Source organism: Cryptomeria japonica, chromosome 8 (genome assembly GCF_030272615.1).
Source record: "Cryptomeria japonica chromosome 8, Sugi_1.0, whole genome shotgun sequence".
Taxonomy (NCBI): Eukaryota; Viridiplantae; Streptophyta; class Pinopsida; order Cupressales; family Cupressaceae; genus Cryptomeria; species Cryptomeria japonica.
The window spans coordinates 636,614,842-636,634,285 of NC_081412.1; the positions used below are offsets into that span (position 1 = coordinate 636,614,842).

General features: G+C 41.7%; 1 protein-coding gene across 2 annotated transcripts in view; it reads left to right on the forward strand.

The window, feature by feature from the left end:
- Positions 1–322: 322 nt before the first annotated feature.
- The window catches only part of LOC131036892 (puromycin-sensitive aminopeptidase), a 272,323-nt gene continuing 253,201 nt past the window's right edge, over positions 323–19,444 (forward strand). For both annotated transcript variants that reach the window (XM_057968905.2, XM_057968906.2), the window contains exons 1-2: positions 323–400; positions 3,543–3,618. In XM_057968905.2, coding sequence (XP_057824888.2) covers positions 338–400; positions 3,543–3,618 — 139 coding nt within the window. In that variant the 5' untranslated portion in view covers positions 323–337. The remainder of the gene's footprint in view (positions 401–3,542; positions 3,619–19,444) is intronic.

Sequence of the window (19,444 nt, forward strand, 5' to 3'; positions counted from 1 at the left end):
CAATGATGTAATAACACAATAAAGTTAGGGCTCAACAATGTAACTTACAACCACCAATGTAAATCCCTATACATTAATAAGTACAGCATATGTTGATTGGAGTATCTGCCATACAAGTTTCTCAAATCTCTTGCATTTATTCTTCAAATAGCGTTTTTGTTTATCTTTTTATCTTTTCTTCTGTTTAAATAATACATAATCAATCATGAAAATTAGTTGTAGGCTATGCTTGGATCACTAATAAGAGAACTTTTTTCCAGGGGTTTTCTTTGATTCTCCAAAGGTGACATGCACAGTTACATCCCAGCCTTTGTAAATTCAAATTGAAGAAGCAGACATGGAGGGTCCTAAGGAGATCTTCCTTGCAGACTACAAGATGCCTTATTATTTCTTTGACATGGTACAAGTGTAGCTTATTCTTCATATGTTATTACTGGAGTTCCATTAGATTTTTCTTGCTATAATGTTTATACTAGTAACTACGCTGGGTAGAAGACTTATTTATATAGGGCATAGAATTATGTTTTACCTATTCCAGGATATCTTTCTTGTTATGATTTTGTAGCATAAATAAAACTATTATTCCTGCTTGGCTTATTACTTTTCTCATGTCTATAGTATAGCCATAATACAAGGGAGGGTATGTATTTGGTCATCTTGGCATAATCACTGGAATGCCATTTTAAAGATTTTTAAAATTCTTTTGAACAGTTTTTCATCTTGTAGAGTAGCATAAATATTGGCAGGGATCAAAACAAGTTTTTTAAGAGAAAATTTGGAAATTGAAATTTGAGTAATTAAAATTATGCACAAGAGAGGTACTAGTGCTAAATCTCTATATGCCTAATTGGCCGTTAATAATTGGGCTACCCTCTCTCCAAAAGAGGACATACATAAGATCATGCAAAGAACAAGCACCTAAGCAGCAATGAAAGCCCATTATGACAAACAGGTTGAGCAATCATAGGAATTTTTTTGCTTGGAAGTTTTCTAAATATAGAGGAACTGAAGTGACTAACTATTACAATCTTGCCAAATCTTTGAAATAACATCTTGATCACAAATGGTACAAGTGATCAGAGCTGATGGGAAAAAATTTCAGTTATGTTGAGAGACAAAAAGCAACCAGTATAGATAATGCCCTTCCAGTGACTTAAAAAAAACAAATAACTAGAGAGCACTAATGCTTATCAACAATGCAGGATATACATAAATCTCCTTTTTTCATTTAAACAATATCTTGCAATGTGCTTTTAAGATTCAAACTTTGTTTTATTAAGCCAACTGAACTTGTGGATAGTGGTCAAGAGGTCCAATACAAATAAAGCATTGTAGAATTTAACAATCTGAAAGCAGAGTGGAATTGAGAAGTTGTTATTAAGTATATTTTATTTCTCTCAACCTATATTAATAAATTTTATTGCCTAGAATTTCTGGTGTAGAGTGTTATTACACCAATAGGTGTAACTCTATAGTGGCAGTAGGGATGCTTATAGGAGGTCAGCAGATATGTGAAAGAAAAACAAAAAGCGCCAGCAATATAACTCTCACATCAACAACAAGTTTCTATTTTGCTTGACTTTTAGCTGTATATTGCACACTTATTCTGAAAAGAAAATGTGCTGCAAGTTTCTATTTTTCATTGGCAGATTTCAATTTTTATTCTGTCTTTTCACTGTAAATGCCTTCTTAAAAGCAAATGCAACAGAGTGGTTTCTTTCTTTTAGAACAAAAAAATCCTACAGGCAACTTTGTATATCCATCAAGTCAGTTTTGGCACATGTAAAATTCTATTTAAACTCACCAGGTTTATCGCCTTAGCCAGGGAAAAAGTATTTCAATGGTTGCACCAGGTTTGGAATACCATTTGTAGATTAAACAGAGAGGTTTTAATGCCATAAGCTGAAAAGAAATGAGACGCCTACATACTGAAGGAGGGTACCTTTTGTTAGCACCAGAATTGGAAAAATATGAGGGCAGATTTTGTTAATGCATTAGTAGCCTCTGCAAAGATAAGATTTTCCTAACCCATTAATCTCCTTCATTCTGTTAGATTATCTGATTTATGCTTTCAGAACTGAATATGTTTATCAGACTGTAACTTTGATCTTGATTATGATATTGATATTGGATAATGATGGATTAGATTGACGACCTACTTAGTTATGTTAAGCGTCAATCTAAATGCTATCGAGCTAGTAACCCGATAGCATATTAATGTCGATTCATATCTGAATCGGCATTAATATACTATCGGGGTATTAACCTGATAGCATATAATGCTAACAGTTATTGTTATTGTTTACTTTAAACCGATTCATTATCGGTGTGTTTATATTGATCCATTATCATTTGCCTTGACACCGATTCATTATCGGGTGTGTTTATATTGATCCATTATCATTTGCTTTGACACCAATTCATTATCAGGTGTGTTCATATCAATCCATTACCATTTGCTTTGACACCAATTCATTATCGGGTGTGTTTATGTCGATCTGTTAACATGGCACCGATTAGTCATCGTAAACACCGAAGCAAATATGTGGACAGTCACGACCAAGTGACATCTTGGTCGGACATGTCTAAAAGACATGCCCGATCAAGGTGCCACTTGATCGTGGCTACCTTGCTACATATACATCATTCAAAAGAAAAGGAATGACATTGAAATCGATAAATGTTCATCCTTCAGACCTGCAGAAGAGAAATACAATAATATTATTGTCATAGTAATAATACCAAAATGGAAAATACACAATCTAGCATATAACTTGTTCATTGAATTGGAAATTGCAATAACGTTTACAAATTTAAAATGATAGATTTCTCAAACAAATGCAGCAGATGGGAGAGGGGTTTTAACATCCTGTTGCAGGAAGAATATAATTAATTGGAAAGAGATTTAGATCCCTTCATACCAACTTGTTTTTGTATTCAATGGGTAGATTTTAAAAGCAGACAAAATGACATAGAAGAATACAGTGTGGGAAAGAGGAGAAAAAGGTGTGGCATGCAGATTTAAATGAGGAGAGTTTGAAGTTTAAAATAAATATATACACATAGGAGTGGGCATGGATACAGAAGAGCTAACAAATTAATTTGTGACAATGTAAAAAGCGATTACAGACATACAAAGAGCTGTTCATATTCTTTGAGTTTTAAAAAATAATAATGGTTATTCTCAGGTAGCTGCTATTCATATTTTGTATTCCCAAAAATTAATTGGAAAGAGATTTAGATCCCTTCATAGCGCCCTTTTTCCGTATTCAATGGACAGATTTTAAAGACAAAGTTAATTTTCTAGATAATTTCAGTATGCTAGTGAAGTAAAAGTTAAACAACATTATAAAACTTTGAACGTTAAATTATGCTATTTCAGTGCAGTTTATAAATGCAGTTTGACAAGAAAAGCTTGTTTGTACACTACTTTGTTCAAACCAATAACAACATGAAAGATATACTCATGAGCTATATTAATTTTTGGCTTCTGATTGTTTTTTTGTTACAGTTTGAGTTGATTGACATTGTAACTTTGGCAGGTGGATCTGAAAGTTGCATTGAGAGAGGATAAAACAACTGTACTGTCGAGAATAGTTGTTTGCCCCAGAGTTGATGGTACAGTTTATTTCATTGAAATTATTATTAGTAGGCAATTTCAATATCTGCTGGAAATCTATTTTAGGGGCCACTGATTGTAAAGTTAATTTCGCTTTTAATTTTCTTTTAAAGTTTGCTACTCTGAATTAGATATCAAGTGATCTTGACTTGCAAGAATTCAAGAAGCAACAATGTAAGAATTTGTTGAAAATAGCCAAGATCAAGAGCACAACAGAGAGAATGAAATGATCCCCTTAGATTTTTTGAATTTTTTCCAATTTACAAACACCACAAACACCCGTTAAGGTTAGGAAATATAAACTCAATATTGCTGAAAGATAACCCTTCCACTTTCTGATCACCAAGATCTCAATGTGGGAAGGTGAGAGCATACGGTGAATAGGAGATCGTTAGCTCCAATAGTCAACTGAAATACAATGTAGGACGGCGAGCCATCCCCCTCCGCTTGTCCAGCGGACAAGAACAACTTAAGAAGAATCACTCAACTACTTTTCAGCAGGAAGACAATTATTACAAACAAAGAAATAGATCACTCAACCACTTATGCAGTGGGAGTACTGAAAATATTAATAACAATCCACTCAACCGCTTATTCAGTGGGAGGACAAAAGTACAATGAAATAAGATAGGTGGCAAAGCCAACCTCTTCCACTTATTTAGTGGGTACTGTGAAACAAATCAGAATATGATTGTTGTTAGCACTACTAATCAGCATTACAATATAGAGCATGGACTTTTTCAGATCAAGAGATATCGCTGTCCAAACTACAAATAAAGCTCACTACACTTCACAAGCTACAAGCAACTACCTATCCAGAAAACAACCCCAAACTCCAAAACTCAAAATCGGATGTACTTTCCAGTAGACTGAAAATTGTAGACCAGCAACATTAAGACACACCAAAATGCTTACAACTTCACCAAAACTCATTGAAAATATCTGAAACTGAATGCAAATGAACTCTAGAGAGGAGGTGCCCATGATAGGATCAATAACTCACTGCAAATCCGATCCAATTTTTAATTCACGCATTCCAAGACAACTCCAGGTAATGTATGGCCAGCAAGGAAACTCAACCAGCAATGAAAAATTACACACTCCACCTCATAATACGAGCCTCTAGGTGAAAAATCGCCCAGCAGAGGGGCTTCCAATGAGCTATTACCCAAAATGAACGGATAGACGGACAAAGAGTTATGAATTAAAATAAGCTACAGCCACACCCAAAACTAACAATCTGGAAACACACCAAAACACTCGAAATACTAAAAAATAGGCTCACAATCCATTCTATCAACTCACTCTATCTCTCTGGATGAAAGATAGTTTCAATAGAACAACTAGGTGCTATCTCTCAAGCACGAAACTGATGGTTGCTACGAAGCTTTCAACTTCGAAGCTCAACTGGCACCAATCCGACAGCATAACAATATCAATTAACATGGATATTCTCAAATGAAGGCCAAGGCACTTATTTATAACTTCCTCCCAAGTCGAACCTCCTTTTCCCTCCAATGTGGGACTAAACAATGACAATCAAATTCACTTTTTTTATTTGCATTTCATTTCATCCTTCACCAAGTCGTCCCATTTTGCCTAGACAAGACACTTTATTAAAATGCAAATAACACATAATGTGAGCACCCAACAAATAATTGAGAAAATGACTTTAATATGACTTAAGAAATCCATTTAATAAATTGTCCATATTGCCTTAAGTTATAATCTAACTAATCGACCCCTTCAAGGTAGCAAATATACTTCATAAAAATATCAATAAGTGTGTTATGGCATCCAAGGTAATAAAGTGAATTATTTCATAAAATTAACTTATTTCTTTCTAAGATGTCCATCATGCGATTCATGCCTTATAAATTATTCACTTATAAAATATTTTTCCTCAACCATGAAGTCGCCCAACATAAGCTTAGACTTGCCAAAATAGCTTAAAAAATGTTCGAAGACCAACTGCTCAAACTGACTTGCTGAAAATAGTCATCTGAATTGACCTGCTGAAATTTTGCTAAAAAATAGCACTTACTAAAAATGGGTGCGAGCGCCAACTGTCGCACCGCAACTACCATCCCTCGGTTGCCACTAACCAAGACAATTACAACTTAATTAAGTAGTTTTATTTTCGTACATCGTACAATATTGCTGCTAACATCATCCCCCCCCAAAAAAACAAGGTCGTCTCCCGACGATTGAAAAACAAGATGGCAGGATTACAACATAAAACATAAAACTCAGGACTGAGAAGGGGGTGGAGGAAGCATCCCTGGTGGAGCGCGTAACTTGTAGACCTGTTCAGTCCGCAACTTGAAGTCCCGCTCCGCCACCATCTAGCATTCCTTCGCTGTTTTCACCATCAATGCGTGTTGTGACCATTTCACACATCGCCCCATTTAAAATGGGGACCCCCTCTTTTTGCTCGTTTTTCGCTCGCCTTTTGCTTTGTCTTTTTAGGGTTTTGTTAGTTTGCCAGTTGTTTGGATTTAGGGTCAAGCCTTAGGGTTTTAGTTTTTGTCCTTTTAAGCCAGAATCCAGTCAGTCCTGAGAGCTTTTTGAGCCTCCTTTCGTAAGATGCAAATTTTGAATGAAATGAATTCGCCAGAATGGTCTATTTTCAATAAGAATTTTGAGTGCAGAGTCTTTAATTTGTCTAAGTGATGATGATGAAATGTGAATTTTGTCCAATTGAGCAATTTTGACCAAATTTTGAGTTTTTTGATTTTTGATCCTGGGCATTGGGAATGATTTGTTTTTGCCTTGTGAAGTGATTAAATGTGTAAAATCTTGATATTTTGGCCTGTAGGAGCAAAATCACTCCTATCCCTCAGTGAAGGACCGGAGCTCGTTTTCAAATATCTTACTATCCTTACAGGGTCAAGATGAATTTCGAATTGGAAATGATAGAGAAAGGCGTGATCTTTCCGTTGAATATAAATTGAAGAATTTCACGAACACGGAAATGCCCCAGGAGTCAAAATCGCTCCTGTCCCTCAGTGAAGGACCGGAGCTCAAAATCAAATATTATTTTGTCCTTGCAGGATTTTAATGACTTGACGATTTGAAGAGGTCCAAGGAGATGCATTTTATCAAATGAATATAACTTGAAGTGCCGTTGTGAAGGAAAATGAACTAAAATGCAAAAATCGCTCCTGTCCCTCAGTCAGGGACCAGGGCGAAAACCATTGTAGCTCCCGTCCCTCTCCCAGGGACTAGAGCGAAATTCTTCATAAGGTACGTTCTGGGCAAAGATCAAGCAAGTTCTAAGTTCGAAGGCAAGAAAGGAGGTGAATTGAACCTGTTGAAGACAAATTGAAGATTACCAAACGTCAACAAGGGACCCAAATGCCCAAGTTCGCTCCTGTCCCTCTCCAAGGGACCAGAGCGATTTTTGTCTTAAATGATTTTCTTGCCAAGTTTGAAAGATTTCCAAGGCATGGATGAGTGAAACGGAGTATAACAAGACCATTGAAGATAATTTTTGAAGGTGATAAAGTGAAATAAAGCCTACAGGACCAAGATTGCTCCTGTCCCTCAGCCAGGGACCAGGGCGATATAATGATTATATTGCCGTTCCTCCAAATTCAAGACACTCCAAGACGAAGAACAAGGTGGCAAGGGCGTTTCGAGGCATCTCAATCAAACACAAAGTTACGAAGATCACCAAATTGAAGGATTTGCACTAAAATACCCTAATTCGCTCCTGTCCCTCAGGCAGGGACCAGAGCGAAATTCCTATAGAGATCTAGATTTTGAAAGTTTAACAAGTACCAAGCTGCTAAAAAGGATCAAGGGACTACGTTTTACCCAATGAAGGCAATGGTAAGTTGAAGAAGGCAAAGACAAACTCAAAACCTTGAAGTTCGCTCCTGTCCCTCTCCAAGGGACCAGAGCGATATTGACTATAATTGCCAAATCCTTCGAAAATCATGTTAAGTTAAGGTTTTGCAAAGTGATAAATGGTCTAAGATGTCTTGAGGAGATGATATACAGAGGTTTCGAACGTCAAAGGATCATCAATTTGAACAATGAAGCTATATCGCTCCTGTCCTTTGGACAAGGACCAAAGCGATTTTTATTAAAAACCTTCATTTTCCTTCAAATGCATGTCAAGGCAAGGATAGGCAAGGTCAAAGACGCTATTTGGAAGGCAATGAACGAAGAACAAAGATTGAAAGATGGCGAATTACACAAGGATCGCTCCTATCCCTCTCCAAGGGACCAGAGCGATATTTGTTAAGTCACTTGTTATCCTTTGAAGATCACGTCAAAGCAAAGTTGCACAAGGTTTAAAACATCATTTGGAAGGCGATACAAAGGAGGTGAACGTTAAGATGTTACCAATTTAAGCTTGAAATGGAGAAAACACATGGATCGCTCCTGTCCCTCTCCAAGGGACCAGGGCGATGATCCTCCAAACATCAAAAACGCCTTGTAGAAGTCAAGTGAAACAAGCATAGAATGAAGAAATAATGTTATTATTCGCCTTATGATGAAAATTGGAGATTAAAGATGCAAGATCTAAGTGAAAACATCTAGATCGCTCCTGTCCCTCTCCAAGGGACCAGGGCGATAATGGTCATAAAGGGCATTCGTTCACACAAGCAAGATACTCAAGCTCGAAGAACCCAACGAAAATGGCAAATTCAACGTGAAGATGAAGACTTTGAAAGTCAAAATTGCAAGAATTAAGACCAAGATGATGGATCGCTCCTGTCCCTCAGTCAGGGACCAGGGCGATGAGGTTTGCATTGTTTTTTCATCTTTAAATTTTGGCGCTCAAACACATTTTTGAATTTATTTAAATGCTAGAAAATTCGATAAGTTTGAAAATCCAATTATAATGGCATTTAAAATTTGCGCTTGGTGTTAATTAATTATTTTTGCCTTGTAAGAAAATCGAATTAATTAATTTATAAACAAAGGCATTTAATAATTAATTATTAATTCATTAAAAAATTAAATATAGCGCTTGGTATTTATTTGTTTTATGGAGGTCGGCCTTTATTATTGATTTAAAAATTGTTTTTAATTGCTTAATTTTACCAAAGTTGGCCTAAGGTAAATTGTGGTGTAAGCGCTTATAAAGGAGAAGTGAAAATCATTATTTTCACATTATCATTTTATCATTTTACATGCAATTTGAGGAAGACAAAGGAAAGTGCGAAGTTGTATTCAAAGTGCGAGCTTTCATTTCAAGCAAAGAGGTGCGAACTACTATCCAAAGGAGAGGCGAACTTGAAGTTTCCATTTGGGCGAATTTGCCAAGGACGTCAAGGATATCCCAAAAGGTGGTGAAGTTGCTAACTTGAAGAAGAGATCACGTTGAAGACCATCTAAAGTCAATTTTGCCTAGGCGATTTTATTCATTTTGCATTCTAGAGTTAGTTCTCTAGTGAGGTATGGCGATATTGGTTTTATTGTTTTGATTTCAAATGTTGATCGTCATAGCTTAAATTTTGAATTCCAAGTAGCTCGATCATTTTTTTTTTTTTTAGGAAATGATAACTCTAAGACTTATCATGAGGTTTCCTAAAATTTACTCTCTAATCTATGTTATATATTGCAAGATCTAGTTTCTCATTATGAAATGTTGTGTAGGTATGGCGACCCTGAAGGCGAGAGCATCCACCAGTCGTTCAGCTCTCATGAAAGAAGATCAAAAGACCGAAGAAGTGGAGACGAACATCGTGTCAAAGTGGAGCAACATTGGAGATACAAACTTGGGCAACTTCAGCACGAAGAAGTTTCGAGAGGTCCCTTACATTGGCAAGCCATCACCTGTCGCTCGGAGAATAATCGAGAGTGGCATCATTAAGGCGGCCGGCTTTCCTCCAGCTGTTCAGTGCCATGAGTTGATGATCGAGTGTGCTCGCCATTACGATCCTCAGTCTAGAGCGATCGTGTCCAATGAAGGAAACACTTTGGCGTACCTTTCAGAGGAAGCTATAAGTGAAGCTTTCCATCTTCCAGAGCACAGGGACATGATATACAAGAGCATAGAAGGAGCCAGGTCAATGTACGAAGATGATCCAGATGCTTGTCTAAGCATAATTAATAAGAACTGGTTACTCAAGAGCCGTCCCCGTCTGAGCAAGATCCCAAACACACCGCACAGGATTGATTTCCAGGAGGAGTACAGAGATTTGATTACAATGCTCAACCGAGTTACAGGAGCCCCTCACGCCTTCTATTTTGAGAAGTGGATGTTCTACTTCATCCAGGTGATCGTTCAAGGGAAAGGTACCATACATTGGGCTAGGATGATTAGCCATTGCTTGGACGTACAGTTGAGGAGACTCAAGGCTACCAAGTCCTTCCACATGAGTTCATACGTCATTTATGCCTTGATCAGGAGTTTTGAGTACGCAGGACTACCTCACAAAGGAGTGATTGGAAGAGGACCCGGCGAGGTCAGAGCTTGTGATTCCTATGCCTACTTGCACCATCCTCCAGGGAGAAACTATAAGCTAGTTAATGATACCTTCACAATGAACATTACAAGGACGTTGCAAGGTGGGATTCACAACAGATTATCTCAGGATGCACAGGAACTAGTGAAGAGGTATGGTGCTTGGTTTATTCAGTTTCCGAAATTCACTTATATTAGAGTGCATGGATGTCCTTTACCTCCATACATGTTGCCGAGATACCCGACAGATAGAATTGTGTTACTTGAAGTAACAAGACAGTTGGCAGCATATGCGAAGGCATTCAGACACAGACATGGGAATGGAGTTCCAGTACCTATCATTTTGGGCAATTCAGTTGAGGTATGTCCTAATGCTTTAGCTATGGATGACGCAGAGAAGGAGTTAACCTTGTATTCTTTTTCATCTTTTGCTTTGAGAGAAAGATTTGATCCACATGGACATTTAGAGGAGACAGTCGGTAGGAAGTTTAAGCATGAGTACCAAATAGAAGATTTTATGATGAATCTCTTAGATGATCTTGAAGTGAAACGAAAAATGCATTCTAGATTGCCTTTGGATTTCATCAGGAAATGCAGGATTTACAGAGTGGCCGACCAAGCTCAGGACAGTGGCAGACATATCCAGTCATCCTATGATCGAGAAAGCAAAACAATAAGGTTGGATTGGAATGAGCCCGAGGTCGTGGATCTAGATACTTTGATGGCTCCAGTCTTGTCTTGTACTCGCAGATGGGTTGACGTACAGCATCAGAAATTGAGAGAGCAAGGCATAGCTATGACTTTCACTTTGGAAGAGAAACCAGCCGAAGGTGGAGCTAGTGTAAGTGAAGGCAATCCTAATCCTAGAAATTTAGGTGAAGGTAACCTTCGATTTGCCAGTGAGGGCAATCTCCATCCAAGAGGTTCGAAGAGGAAAGAAAGGACAGAAAAGAAGGAATCTTCCAAGAAAAAGCAAGGGGCTAACAGAGATCGATCATCCGGTACTTCTTCTAGACCAGAGAAGAGGACACTTCAAGTGGAAGAATCCATGGAGTCGATGGTACAGAACGACAGGCAGGAAGAAGGACAGGCACAGCAAGGGTCACCAGATGGATCTCTCCAGGATTATGAGTTAGATGAAGATAAAGAGGACAACGAAATAACATCTCCTCCCAGAGAAGAAGAAATAGTGCATAAAGAAATTCAAGTTCAAGAAACAAGATCGGCCATCCCAGATTGGTTGAAGGAAAGATTAACCAAGGTGATCGTAGTAGAGGACGAGGACAATGCAATTGATTTAGAGAGCCTTGTTGGACGCTCACACGAAGTAACAGAAAAGAGGAAGGCTACCAAGATGTCCAAGATGATTAGAGATGAGACTGGATCCAGAAAACTGCAGATAGCTACACCGGCAGTAGATAAATACGAAGGAGAGATCCTAGCAGAGGAATATGATATACAGACATTTGAGCTAGGACCATCCACAGCAGAGCAGACATTGGATGATGCCACCGATTCATTTGAAGCATTGAAAGACAAGCTTAGAGAAGAAATGGAGAAGAATAGAAAGCTTGAGAAAGAGGTCGGTGCATGGAGGACATATTTCAGTCATCTCAATGAGCCTTTGGGACGTCAGGGTCCAGCTAGATCACCAGTGCAGGCACTTCCACTTCAATCAATCAATGAGGCAGAAAGATTCAGGAATATGGTCCAGCGTACAAGTACTTGGATGGATAAATCTCATACAGTTGCCATAGAGTTTGTAACAAGGATGATGAAGATTATTCATCAAGCTATCCAGGTTCTTGAGATAATCCACAATTTGATGATAACAGTAGCCGCATTTGCCCATACCAAAGATGTTATCATTCCTGTCTTGAAAGTAATAAGACACACATCAAGGAAGGTCTTAGCACAAGAAAAGATCATGGATGGAGGACCTCACAGTTTGCTTCAGTGGTCAACCTTACTCCATATGAAGAGTGTTCTCTTTGAGGACATCAGTACTAGATGTAGCCAAGTGGAGGAGGTGATCAATCCGATCCAGGACAGAGTATTTGAGGTACTTCGTACCATTCTTGGCAGAAGGATCGAGGTCGAGACAGATGTGGATATGCAGGAATTAGAGGATAGAATCAAGGTCATCTTTTGCAAGGACGCAAATGTTACAGATGAGCAATATGATCAGATGTTTGCCACCATGCTCCTAATTGAAAGAACAAAGGAACTTGAACCTTCATGGGACGCAGCTCTTCTAGATGCATTCGATCAGGTCATCCACTTGGAAGAAAGTATGAAGAATCTTCCCGAGATTCCAATTGCAAAGATCGAAGGAATCGTATCAAGATTCATTGCATATGCTAGAAAAGAGAATTGAAAAGGGAATAAGATTCTAGATGAGAGGTTGTTATAGATGACATGGCACCTTAATTGTCATTGGTTTATGTCTCCTAGGTTTTTGTGCCAGATTTAATATTTGGCTATGCATTTAATATTGTTCAGTAAAAAGGAGGCCATTTGTAACAAACCCTAATTAGGGTTTAGGTGTCATGATCTTGACCGTTGATCTACTTTCAATCTAGACCTTTCATTGTAATTGAGGATGCTATTTATACCCTCATTTTTCATTTCATTGGTAATAGAATAGATGTGAGAGAGAATAGAGATAGTTAAGAGATTAGAGAGACTAGAGTTAGAAGCAATTTTACTTTTTGTAGCAAGATTGAGTTTTGAAGAGAGGAATTCAAGCAATTGTTGTACATGATGACTTTGAAATCAATGAAATATTGAAGTTATGGTGTTTCGTTGCAACTTTCTTAGTTATCTTCATGGTTGTTTAATCTACTTGAATCATGCTCAATCAAAGTAGTGTGTTAATTTGAAGGACATAGTGTGAGACTTGATCTTTGGTAGGATTCGCTTTCCATACCACTAGCTTCTTACTGATTGTAGGAATGCCTTGCGTGGTCGACTGGATATATTTGAATCACTTAACCTTCAATCATTATTGTATCTTGGATATGTACCTTTGTGGTAGTGTCTTTGATCTTTGATGCATTGAAAATCATTTCATTACCTTAGAAGATTGCATCAATTTCAATTGAGTTGTTACCTTATGGCAAAATTGGAGTTGGTAGAATCTTGCCAAGTCTTGTTCACACTAAGTCATTCTTAGGGTTAGACTAGATTAGACCTCTTGAAAACCCACTCTTTTGTCATTTTTTGAAAAACTTCTTTAGTTTAGCAAAATTTCAAAGCTTTCGGAGCGTAAGTCCCCTTGAGGATACAGCAAATCACATCATACCACTCGTGCTTGTCCACACGTAGAGACCCTACTAACCAGAACATTGGAGTCATCCTAACTGATCCTTCATGCGAATCTTCAGCAGTTAGAGACTTTTTTCAAGAGAGGATAAGATGCCTTTAGGTATTTTATTCTGTGTATGATGGTGTACAAAATACACGTCAACAATGCGGCGTCCAAAACTTCCTTATCTTTTTGGTCCACCTGCTCCAAAGCGCTACTCAGTCGGTTCTCCAACATAGTCCTGTCTTCCTGCACTTCCGCCAACTGTGCCTCCAAGGCACCCCTAGCCGTCCTCTCTCCGGCTAACACTATCTCCAAGGCAGCGTGTTCTTCATCCCACGCAGCCGTCGCCTGGGCCAATTGCTCTCTGTGGAGCCCCTCTGTCTGCTGGAGCCTAGTAACCAACTCGTCCCGTGCCGACACGGCCTCCCTGCGCTGGGTCTCTGTACTGTCGGCAATATATTGCATCCTCCGCAACTCATAGTAAGTTTCTTAGAAGGACTGCTCTATTTGCCTCAATAATGCCTCTCTGCTGGTTTTGCCAACCTGCTCCCGAAGGCCCCAATTCTCACACATCTGTAAGGTCTCTGTGATAGGCCATCCACCAGACTCGAAGCACTGAGTAAAGTGGGTCCTGCACCTGTCCCTTATAAACTCCAGTAGCTGCTCCAACTCCTCATCTGCTCGGGCCTCACCCTGAGACCGCATTGAGGCTACTACCCGTCTGGCTTCCATAGCCATATCCGCTAGAAACTGCTCTAATTCCTTGTCGCCATCCCCTCTCGGAGATGCTACTATATCCTGCTCCTCCATAGCCCCGTGAGAAGTTTGAGGGAAACTCGGGGTGAACTCCTGCGTAGGGCTCAACATCAACTCACGAATGGGTGAGTGGTCCCTCGGTACACTCCGTGTAGGCTCTGGCGAACCATCTCCGATGAGATCCACAACCTCGTGAGGACTCTGCTCACTCCTTGGAGAAAGGACTACTGTTCCAACCGGGGCTATTGGTGCCAACTTGAACCGGCTCAACCATGCATTCATATCCTATTGAGAAGGGCAACCACTCTCTCTAGGAAGTTCCGCTGGTACCGCCATCTCCCCAGCTACTGTCCCTCGAGACTCTACTACTGTCGTGGGATGACTCTCGTCGACCACCAGAGGCTCTACCAATGTCCCGGCCACAGGTGGGGGGGCCATAATCACGGGTGTCCAACCTTGCCTAAAACCAGGAACGGGCACGACCATCACTACCGCACCTGGAGGAGGCAACATGGTACCTGAGGAAGTCGTCTGCTCATCCAGAGGCTGCGCGACCGCTGCTGATGTTGCCCCCATGTCCGCCTCTCCATTTTACCCACCTTGACCTACCATTCTGAAACTAGTCTCCGTTGCAGAATCACTGGAGTCCTCTGCCTCCTCACTCGGGTCACTACTGGTAGACTCCGACTCTGTTGCCGATGCTGAAACCACTACCCTCCTCTTCCGTTCCGTGCCAGAGTGGATATCTCCGCTTGGCACCATGGTGTCCAGGTGCGTCCAATAAAATATGGGGGACTGTCCAGGGTGTACACGACCTTGTGGTGCCAAGTACTAGTCCTGGTCTGGTGAGCCCAGAAGGCGTACTGCATCCAGAAAGAGCCCGATAGCGTGGTAGGACATGTAGAAAGTCCTGTGCTGGAGAGTCGTGAATTCCTCCATCCTATCTAATACAAATGCCCAGTCATATACTATACCGTTATGGATGCCATTCGCGAGCACCACCTGTGCCATGGCAATATCTGAAGCCCAACTTGCTCCCATCAACCGGCTCTTCAATACATCCACCAGGCACTGCCATATTCCTTCTCTTAAAAATGACTTCTTTAGACCGCGACTCTTGCTTGCGTGCTGAAGGCTAGCAAGTTCCGCTTGTGTGAGGTCGTCGTGACACATTAGTTTCAGAAGTTTGTCTTCGAAGTTTGGGGCTATTTTCTGTGCCTTATCCACTTTCTTTCCGTGCACCCCCGGAATACCGAAAACTCTGGTAAATTCGATTGAAGCAAATGATACTGTAAGCTGCTGGTGGTCGTAATCAAATACTGATTGCTGCCTGTGTGAGTCGTAGGTACCAATCATGGCGCGAAACACCACCTCGAAGTCCCTGATGCAAAAAATTGGCATTTGAATGGCCCACTATACCTGCGCAAGTTGCAGTTGCATCTTCAGAGGGTCATCATTCGGGGTCTCATTCCACCATCTCCTGCAATCTGTGCCAGTCAAACCCTCAAAAGTGATTGTGTCCATTGTCACGTCACTTTTTGCTGGAGTCTGCTGCACTTTGGAGCATACCTTCTTCCCTTTCTTTTGGCTACTGTCAGCCATGCCGCCTCTTACCTTTACACTCGAAGGCAGAATCCAGACCACGTTCTGGTTCCTTGAGGTTGACGGCACTGCACCAGGTAACTGCCGTAACTGCTTTTGCCAATTTTTCCCACTGGCGTCCATTAAATAATGCTCCTTTGTCGTTTGTGCCCTCTTTTTAAAAAAAGAATAGGGTTAAAATAATAAGCACGTGCCTCTTTCTCTTCCCCCGTACCTTCATGGAGCTACTGCAACCGTACGGTAATGCTGTTCGGGTTTACTATTCTGCCGGTGTGGGTTGCATGAGTGGGCTGGGCCGGGGCTGCGTGTTTTCCTTATGCCACTGCGTTATGATTATTTATGGTGGACGGTGCCACTGTACGGTGGGCACAAGATGCCACCGCAAGATGGCACGCGGTGACCCCACGGTGGACCCGCGTTGCCACCGTACGGTGACCCCCGTGGTGCCACCTCATGGTGACCCCGCGGTGCCATCGCACGATGGACCCACAGTGCCACTGCACGATGGTCCCGTGGTGCCACCGGCGTGGCCCCCACCATACGGTGTCTCCGCATTTTTTTTTCCTGACCGTACGGTCAACTATCATACGGACCCCTAAGACCATACAGTGTTTTTTTTTGTCTAATTGTTATTTCTTCTATAGGGTCTGGGATCGGTCACCCGTCTCTGTTCGTGGTACTATTTTAATTTTGACCCATTGATGGCATCTGGTATCTCCTTCCCGTCGAGCGTCCACAACTTAATCGCCCCGTTGGCATTGACCTCGCATACCTTGAAGGGCTCTAGCCATCACACTTTAAATTTTCCTGGTTTGATTTCGTTCTTCCCATTGAATTTCAACACTAACTGCCTCGGAGTAAACTTCATTCGCCGAAGATGCTTGTCATGCCAGACCTTCTGTCTTTGCTGGGCTGCCTCTGTGGCCCATTGTGCCATCATTCTTTTTTCGTCCAACTTGCTTAAGGCATACAGTCTCTCCCTCAGGCTCTCCATATCCTCGAGTTTGTTCTCTACTGCAATGCGAAGGCTTGGCACCATGAATTCCGCTGGCACCACAGCTTCCTGCTCGTACATGAGTTGGAATGGAGTCTGGCCTGTGGTCACCTTGTAGGTTGTACGGTAGGCCCACAAGACCGAAGGTAACTTTTCTTCTCAGTCTTCTCCCTCGACACCGCACGACTTGTAAATCACGCTCACGATAATCTTGTTGGTAGCCTCGGCCTGCCCATTGGCTCGCGGGTAATAGGGGCTAGACAATGAATGGAAAATCTTGAATTCCGTAGTAAGGAGTTTAATAACATGATTCACAAAATGTCCACCCCTGTCGCTTGTCAACTGCATAGGGATCCCATATCGTGTAATAATTAGCTTGTAGATAAATCTTGCTATACTTACGACCGAGTTGTCAGGTAGGGCCCGCACTTCAACCCACTTGGTTAAATATTTAGTGGCTACCACAATGTAGCGACACCTAGTGCGGCTCACCTTGAGCGGGCCGATAAAATCCAACCCCCAACGTTCGAATAATTCTTGAGCATGCGAAGGGTTGAGGGGCATGAAATCCCTTTTTAGTGGCCTCCTTGCTCTTTGGTAGGTATCACAACCTACTACCCATTCTCTCGCATCATTATACAATGTGGGCCACCAGAGGCCTGCTAGCAACACCTTCCTTGTCGTCGTGTCCGGTCCCATATGGCCTCTTGTGGGCCCCTCATGTGCTTCCCTCAAGACGCTTGGCACCTCTTCCTCCATCACACACTGGCGTAACACCTCGTCGGCCCCCATTTTATATAATAAACCATTAATCAGTTGGAATGTGTGGCTTCTCAACACAAACTTTCTTCGCTCTCCTGGTGGCATGCCTTGGGGGAATACGGAGGTGGAGAGATATTCCCTGATGGCAGTATACCATGGTGGTAGTACTGCGATCTTGAATAGGTGGGCATCTGGGAAGTTGTCATTTACCCCTTCTAGCGGCTCTCCGGACCTGATCCGGGACAATTGGTCAGCAATGACATGGCTTTTGCCTGGTCGTACAATTATTGTGAATGTAAAATCCTGAAGTAGCAGTAGCCATCTACTTATCCTGCCTTGGATGATGGTTTTGTTTACCAGGTACATCAAGGCCTGATGGTCCACATAGAAGGTGAAGGGTGTCGCTAGCAGGTAGTGTCAAAATTTCTGTATGGCATAGACCATCCCGAGGGCCTCCCTCTCAGTGGTACTGTAGTTCCTCTCAGCTTTTGACATCAACCTACTCGCAAAATAGATGGGGTGATCCAACCCGTGTGCCCCTTCCTGCGCTATAGCACCAATGGCATAGTTTGAGGCATCCACGTGTACGTGGAATTCTCGGTCCCAGTTTGGATAGGCCAGAATGGGTGCCGCCACTAGTCTCATCTTGAGTTCTTGGAATGCTTCCCTTTGTGCCGATTCCCATATGTATGGTTCGCCCTTTCGAGTTAGTTTGTCGAGTGGAAATGAAAGTTGGGCAAAGTTCTTGATGAACTTCCGGTAGTATCCAATGTGTCCCAAAAAGGACTTGACTCCTGTCACATCAATGGGTGCCTCCATTTCCACAATTACTCGTACCTTATCTGGGTCAGTTTTTAGTCCAGCTTTGCAAACGATATGGCCCAGCAACTTCCCCTATGGTACCATAAACTGACATTTCCGTGGATTTAAGGCGAGCTTGGCCCTTCGGCACCACTCCATGCACTCTCTCAGTGCCACCAAGTGAGTGTCTTCGCTACTGAAAAATTGACCAATCATCCAAAAAGGCTTTAAAATTTCCCACCGACATCTTATCAAAGATGTGAAGGACTATCCGCTGGAAGGTTGCGGGAGCGTTGCACAAGCCGAAAGGCATCCGATTGTACGCATAGAATCCATCTTCCACCACAAAGGTGGTCTTCAGCTTGTCCTCCTCAGCTATCGGAATCTGGTTGTACCTTGAGAAGCCATCGAGGAAAGAGTACATTTCATGGCCAGCCACCTCCTCCAGGATACTATCTGTGAAGGGTATGGGAAACGGGTCCTTGATGGTGATGGCGTTGAGGCACCGAAAATCCACGTAGATGCAGATCTTGTTGGCCTCCTTTAGTGAAATCACAATCGGCGAGACCCACTCACTTGTCTCCACTTGAAATATGATGCCGGCCTCCAACATCCGTTCGATCTCCTCGTTCACCTTGGCAGCATAGTTTTTGTTCATTTGGTACGGCCTCTTCCATACCGGTTGAGCTCCTGGGACCAATGGTATTCGGTGGACACACATTTCTGGCGGAACCCCCTTCAGATCCTTGTAGGACCATGCGAATACGTCCTTGTATTCCAGGAAGATTTTGAATGTTGCAGCCTTCAGCACTGGGCTCCAATTGTCGCCTACCCAAATTTTTTGGGGATTGGTAGTGTCTCCTAGGTTTGTTTCCTTCACAGTGGGGTCTTCATACCGCATTGGCCTATCTTTTGAAAATTCGTATGCTGAGACATCATTTATTTTGGCGTCTCCCTCCTTGTACTCCGTGTATTCTGGCGGAAACTCCTCCTTCTCGCCTGGCTCGTCCTCAATCTGTAGCATGTGACAAGCCGGATGAAACACTTCATAGTCTTCCATTTGCCAGTGGAAGAGTCCATTCAAGGAGGAAGTGTCATCTTTTAAACATCCGCCAAGTTCTAGTACTCCTTCCTTGTTTGGTTCCCTCTCGTCCTTACCTTCATAGGAGTCCCACT